This window comes from Notothenia coriiceps, unplaced genomic scaffold (assembly GCF_000735185.1).
Source record: "Notothenia coriiceps isolate Sejong01 unplaced genomic scaffold, NC01 NC01_scaffold00000339, whole genome shotgun sequence".
NCBI lineage: Eukaryota > Metazoa > Chordata > Actinopteri > Perciformes > Nototheniidae > Notothenia > Notothenia coriiceps.
In genome coordinates, this window is record NW_011333040.1 from 18,221,144 (window position 1) to 18,228,512 (window position 7,369).

At 40.9% G+C, this 7,369-nt stretch overlaps 1 protein-coding gene across 1 annotated transcript in view; it reads right to left on the reverse strand.

Moving 5' to 3' along the window:
• Window positions 1-2,009: 2,009 nt before the first annotated feature.
• LOC104951841 (GDNF family receptor alpha-4-like) overlaps window positions 2,010-7,369 on the reverse strand; it is a 51,893-nt gene continuing 46,533 nt past the window's right edge. Inside the window, exons 4-5 of the mRNA XM_010778578.1 lie at window positions 6,419-6,606; window positions 2,010-2,147 (exon numbers count right to left, since the gene is read on the reverse strand). Coding sequence (XP_010776880.1) covers window positions 2,010-2,147; window positions 6,419-6,606 — 326 coding nt within the window. The remainder of the gene's footprint in view (window positions 2,148-6,418; window positions 6,607-7,369) is intronic.

The window sequence follows — 7,369 nt, forward strand, 5'->3', positions numbered from 1 at the left end:
GTAGTCAATACTGTAGTGAATGTGCTGAGACCCTAAACATCAGAAACATCAACGCATAAAAAAAAGTATCAGAATATAAAGTTTGTCAAAATGCTGTTTGACTGAAAAAACTGTACCTTTACTAAATTCTAACTGTTTTTATACACATTAAAGCACCGTTTTAAGATTGCCCTAACTTTCTATTCAAAAGAGAGGTAAAAAAGGTTTTTATTTCCAGGGTACCCTGGCTTTCATCTACCGCGCACTGAAGCCGGTGAATCCCTACCAATGGCTCGGGCCACAATTGGCCCGGGGCCCCCGACTTTAATAACTTCTGGCAGGCCATGGCAATTCGAGGCTGCAATCGACAGAAAAATAGCCATGACCCTCTGTACATGTTTTTTATACAGTATACAAAATAACGATGTGTTTGTAATATACGTCAAAATCACCGCGAGTTGAGGGCAAAGATTGTACGTTTTCCTGACGGTTTTTACGAGATACTAATAAAAATCATAAAAAGCTAGAGAGAAGGGGCGGCGGACGAAAACGCTCCCCCCGCCCGTCAAATGTGTGTCCGTCGACGATGTAACGTCGGTTTGTGTGTGTGCCTCCTCTGCCGCCTCTCTTGCGACGAGGTTCACACCAATTTTGAAATGGGCAGATTTCACGTTATTCCCAAAAAAATCGTACATTCCCGCCATTGTGCTCGTTAAAACAACTTTGTAAATCGGTTTTCACGTGGTGTAAGTCTGCAAAATGCTTTACGTAGCCCAAGCTGACAGAAAGATCATCGAGCCATCGGGGTAGGTGTTCATTGCAAAGGTGTAGTCATACATACGATCGTCGTTGTGTGCCTCAATTGATGTAATAGGTTTGTACCCAATTACTTAATCTCCTTTGACTCAATAAATAAAGACAATAAAAACAAGTGTTAAACAAATCAATCAAATGGAATAAAAAAGAGGTTTTCTTGGCTATTTTCATTCGCATTTTCTGGCCGTGGCTATTCCCATAGCTATTTTCATCATCATGGCAATTTTGGAATGCTATGGGTAGGGATAAGCAGTGAGATATTTCGAAAAAAAATTTTTTCCTCCCCCGACTCGAGGTGCTACGTCGATGACAGATTTCCCTTATGACGGAACTACTTTGCGGTATAGTACCTAATAGTTCCTAATAAAGATTTTGTCATACCTCGAGTTTCCGAAACAGAGAACGGCCACTCAAGGAAAAAATAAAGGACGAAGAAGTGTGTGTACGAGACACGGCATTGTCCATCGAGACTCACAATCGCTACGATTACATTTGTGACTGGTATAATGCAGGTTTTGTCAGCCCGTAACAAAGACTACGTTGCAAAGACTATCCAAGCACACACATTCGGTCGGATGTAAAGGCTATAATGCAATATAGCCTGCGTTTAGACCTAGGCGAGGACATGGGGGCAAAAATCTCTAAACCCATGTCCCTTTTTCTCTCAAAATAAAAGATGCGACGAACTAAGGGACTGTGTCTCCAGTGTAAATACATATTTTCTGGTAGTTTTTCACGAAAACGTACTATTCCAGGGGAAATTGAATTTATTTTGTTATGCCTTATTAAACAAAGAAACACAAACCTAGTGGTCTTTTCATCAGGGGGCGTCACGACCACCTGACCTCGGACCGTGGTACCTGGAGTCACTTCCAGACCAGGGAAACCAGGTCTAAGCAAAATCCTGTCTGTTGAAAACAGAAATCCATCCTACATTTTGTTAAGAACAAAATTGACCCTATTCAACCTAAAACAACCCTCTCATCTTGAAATCTTGATAGTCAAGGAAGAAACCTAACGAACGGAACAACATACCGTGACGAGTGACTGTATTTAACACAAACGTTAATTTGCTTCGTGGACCCATCTAAATCCTGCACAACGGTGTACAATATCCTCAACACACAAACGTACCTGTGTCGGTCTCGCCTCGACCATTATTGACCCGATTCCCAGTGATGTGACTCCTCGGCTCGACGCACCGAGGCCAGGACCTACAACCACTCCTTCTCCGCCTCCCGACGCTGAACGGACGTCCGAAGGTCGAGTGTGTGAGGGACCCCACCTTGGACCAAGTCGTACGTGCGTACGCTAGTCGTTTTAGGGCTCTTCTCAAAGGTCTGGCGTCGTACCTGTGAGTCGCACACGGAAGCGATTCCAGAATAATTATGTGTTTTGAGGTTGTAATTGATAAATGGATAGCAATGAAGACGAATTACGACGAGGGAGAAGGAGGAGCGTAGGTCCAAAGTTGTGGTCACCACCTCGGTATGTTGGGTGGGAGACCAGGTGGTCGACACTTTGTTTCACTCTGGCGGTTACTTTGGATATGTAGACGAAGCGGTGGTGACTTGAGTGGTGCGGTGACGCTCCTGGAGTTGGTGGCAGAGTGGTGCGTTGCTCAAGTTAGCTATTTAGCTAGTAGCAAGGACGTTAGTTAGCATTACAGTCTTAGCCTTGTCATTTTTATTAGCCTTAATATGAAGTGACATTAAGTAACCCAAAATGTTAAACAGTAAGAGTAGTAGTCATATTTCGTGAACCCTTTGAAGAGTACTGTCACACACTGATCATTCTATAATACACCAATTAAGCCCGGGGGAGAAATGCTAACGTTACATTAGCACCCGCGATCTGTTCTACTTCATGCTATCTGCACAAATGGTTGACATTAAACATTAAAAAGACCAGAGAGTTCAGAGAGAATCAAAGGAAGGCAGGCAGGCAAGCAGCTTTGCATGACATTCTTCTGGACGTGTTTCATTGTGGTGATAGTGAGGGTAGTCAATCGCTTTGTTGACAAGACAGTAGTGACGGCCATCTTGGTGACGTGTGTTGTTGTGAGAGTCTGCGAGACCAGAGATGTAGTTCATTAAGCGTTTCACACAAAAAAATGTGTTACTACACAGTTTTACGACACATTTTTATTTTTTTGACTTGCAAAATTATCTTTTAAATTGACAAACATCATATGTGTAATTCGTGGCACAATTCAATCGGGATCGAAAGATAATCTTTCTCTCTCCATTGACTTCAATACATAATTTTTTCGAAATAAGGTCCCATGGAGCTCCCCTGGAAAGTGAGGGACTTCGCCACTCGCACTTTTGAAACAGGAAGTGAAATGGAGGGATATGAGGCATGGCTACAATGGGTGATCTGTTTGGTATTTTGAGCAAAACAATTCAGACATGTTTTTTTATATATTTGTAGGCTATATATCTGAGACCTATATGCTATTGCCTAAAAATAGCATGATAGGTGACCTTTAAGCATTATTTGTATTTTTTTTTATCGCTGCATTATGACTCAAGCAAACCCCTGTTCGTCTTCATGTTAAGTTTAATAACATACTTTGCCTATGAAATTATGAGCATACACAGCAAAAAGCACATTGTAAGCTAAATTATATAATTTAAAAGAAATGTGTGGGCATGTTAATACAGTCCAGTGTTCTTACAGCAGACAGTTACACCTAATAACAGAATAAAAACAAAGTTACTCGCTAATTCTTGTATATTATAATAAGTTAAAGGTGCAGGGCTCGACATTAAGGACTGCCCGATGGCCCGGGGCCATCTAGTATTTAGCTCGGGCAATGAAGCCTCACCTGCTGGTTGCCCGATCGGACAATCTATTATGCCAGTATCATGCAGCTCGAGGATCCAGTAATGAGTGACCCGACAGTAAAACTAAACATATCTATAACTAGTTTAGGTAGTTTGAGAGGTAATTAAAATAGCTACGTGTGATATTCTAACCTGAAGTGTGTGTTTTGTCCGCTCACCGCTGCATGTGATCATGCAGAGCTGCGTGTCGACTCGTCAGCAGCAGCTGATCTCTTTCTCCCGTCAGATTAGACTTCACTCGCGTTTATGTCCATATCGATCAGATCTAGCTAGTTCTAGCTAATGATAGGACTACCTGCTTATTAAAAGACACCTAAACAATAAGCGTTGCTATGCAACCGGGTGAGGCCGCAAAGTATAGCGCAGCATTATGCATTTGTTTACATGCCCACAGGAACCCCGAGGCATTACCAACAGATCAACGCACAATCAACCCATACAGGACATCTCTTTCTCCACATTAAGTGTTAGACATTAGAATTGACTATTCTTGTCTGTCACATACTCTTCTTGTCTGTCATATAAGTGGCGCAACTGAAGCGGTATTGCGCTAAACGGAAATTATTTTTGAACGGACACTTTGACCGGAGAGATTGAGATTTGCCGGTCTTCAGCATATTTTACCGGTCGTAGTCCGGTAATTACCGGCTAACGGGAACTTTTAATTCTGCTTCTGTCGACAAGCCAGATTTGAATAAAATCAGCATTTCCTGTGTTGAATCAAATGTTGATTTATCAGAGACAGACATTTAAATGTGACAGGATGTTGGTTAAAGAGTTGTATGAGTGATGATATGCCCCCAAGGCATCAGTCCAGAGATCATTTAGCGGTTAAATTAACTCTGACTGGTGTCGACACCTCACTTGATCCGGACTTGACACACGTCAGGTGACAAAAGGTCCGTGTTCAACAGAGTTTTCCTCCCCGCTCCATCTCTGTAGCGTAATATTAATTCTAATGCAATCAGAGGAAGATCAACAATAAAGCGTGGGACGAGTAGTTCAAAGCACCCGAGGCGAGAATATATCATTTTAATTTGTGGCCCTTTTTCTTCAGTTTTCCCTCTGGAAATAAGTAAATGGCCTAGTTATACATTTAGCTTGTGAAGTTTATTAATATCGGTTGGCGGACTGTCAATTATGTTTGCTACAGCCTTTTTAGGAGGGAGGAGATCACATTAGGAGCCAAATGCGTGGAGCACATTTCCTTAGCCTCAAGTAAATTGTATTATTTATAAATGTCTCCTAATTATTGAAATTTGAAACTGTGTGTGTGCTTGTCCACTTTAAAATGAATGTGAAACAGAGTTTAATCGTTTACTGTATAACTTCATCGTATTATTTATGTTTACAGAACCTGTTTAGACTGTTGATAAAGCGGTTTTGAATATGAGACAGTAAAGTGTTTATTCAGTGTTTTCCTCTTCAGTAAAGTCTAACCGACGTGATTAAACCATCAATATTACCAGCTTATATAACACGTTTGTTTACATCCCGTTTCTCATCTTGTTTAAATTGTCTTTTATTCTCATTATGTTGTTTGTTTTTCTGCTTCTCGCTGAATTATTTTACTGCTGCAGAGATGTAATGACCGCGCTGGGATCAATAAAGTTACATCCAATCTTCAACGCTTCCTTCATCTGAAAACCTCTGCTGATAAACACTCAATAGGCACTGAGTGTTTGGTGAGCAATGGAGAGCATAGAAACATCTGCACCAACATGTCTCTCTCTTATTTACATTTGGACTCATACATTGCTGCTAGTGAATTTTGCTGTTGAGAAAATACTATTTAGTTTGTCTTGTCACAATATAAGTGAGTGTTTTTGTACAAGAGGACAACCATCTAATAATGGATTGTCTTGTTCTTTGTTTAACTCTCCAAGAATCAATTTGGTCCTCAAAATCTTAATTACTTGAATCCTAATTAGGGAACAATTGACATTTAGGAAACTCATGGATCATTATTTTCTGTCGTGACTAACAAGTGTGGAGTCACTTAATTATCATTTGTAGGCCTGTCATATTGGCAGAAAAGACAACACATTGCATCCTGGGAATTTTTTCTCATAAAAAAGTAATTCATTGACGGAGCGCACTTCTTTTTAATGGTAATGCGGTTTGGATTGTAAATGAGGAAAAAGGAAACGCCTGCACACTCACTCCAGGCCAACATCGTTTTTTTTTATAGTTTGATCTTTCAATGGTTTCAAGATGTGTTATCACCTGGGGTTTTCTAAAATATTTAATTTAACCAGATAAAACCAATAGATATCAAATATGTCTTACTATGCTGATCTGACCAAGGCGGCCATAGAGCTTGTTTGCCTAATAGTGAGTCTTATGATTAACCATAGGTGTGCTTGTCACTTTTCAAACATTAAGACCTAACGATGATCCAAATTGGACCAAAATGCATCATTAAAACGTTTGATGCTGTGAGCTATTCTGCAGGCTTATCCCTTATCCACTTTGAGGTTGTTTTTGTGAAATCCTTGCGCCTACGTGATGTAATATAATTAATCTTATTTAACCTGGCTTGCAGATGTGACTACATTTAAGATGGAATTACATAATGCAAGCATCCTACAGATAATTATCTTAAAATACCCTCAGTTCTCTTTACTCAGATTGTCATGTGACTGACCAGAGTGTGAATCCCACCCGTCTGCTGCTCCCTGCCGACTAAAACAAACGCCCCAAGTCATCTGCAGCGGTGTGACCCACTTCTGAGTCCGTCTCCATCTCTGTGTTTGGGAAAGTTTGTACATCACATTTCCATCTCGTCTCACCTGAGTCGGTATCTGTGCTCTCAGGATGTTCTGCTCTGTTTCCATGGAGACGCCCTGGGCGGTGGTGGCCATGTTGGGGCTGTGGCTGTCCGTCGCGGGACTTGGCATCGCGGGCCGAGCGGCGCCCGTTCTTTCATCAGATACGTTCCCAAAGGCCACGATGGAGTTTTCTGAAACACAAGAGAAGCGGAGACGTTGAGTGGAAAGGGGCCGAATGGGAAAATCTGTGCCCATTTTCACAGCAGCTCCCACATCTAGTTTCCTCATTATTTTGTATTCTACACGTCTCTTTGCAATGTGATTGGTCACTATATAATTATCTACTGGAGGACTGTAATCATAAAGTGGTCATGGCGTGGAGAACAACTCAACCTCTCAGGGTGAGTCATCAGGCTGCTGAATAAATTAATGAATTTCATTTTACATAGAATAACTGTTGCCAATGTCACCAAGTGGAACAGAAACAGACAAGGAGCTTTACCCAACATTAATATTTAACCGTGTACTTTTTTCTTCTCCTAATAAGGGATGCGTCATATTCCAAGACAAATACAACTATCCCTGAAACAGGAGTGGAGCAGCCTTCTGGATAATGAAAGATCACATTAGTCGAATGTATACATCTTGGCTTTATGGGTCGACAGTGTAGGGAAATGTGTAACTTATGTTATTCAGGTAACACTTTATATTAAGGTACACACATTAACCATCAACTAGTTGCTAATTAACATGCATATTAGCAGAATGTTGGCTCTTTATTAGTCATTATAAAACACTTATTAATGCCTTATTCTACATGACCATATTCTACAAGTAATAAGCAATTAGTAGCAGTGCCGTACTGCCATGCTATTCAGTTCACTTTCTCCTACTTCCTGTACCCGGTTTCCTGTCTAACCTTCAGTACACATTTTACAAATATATAAAAGTGCA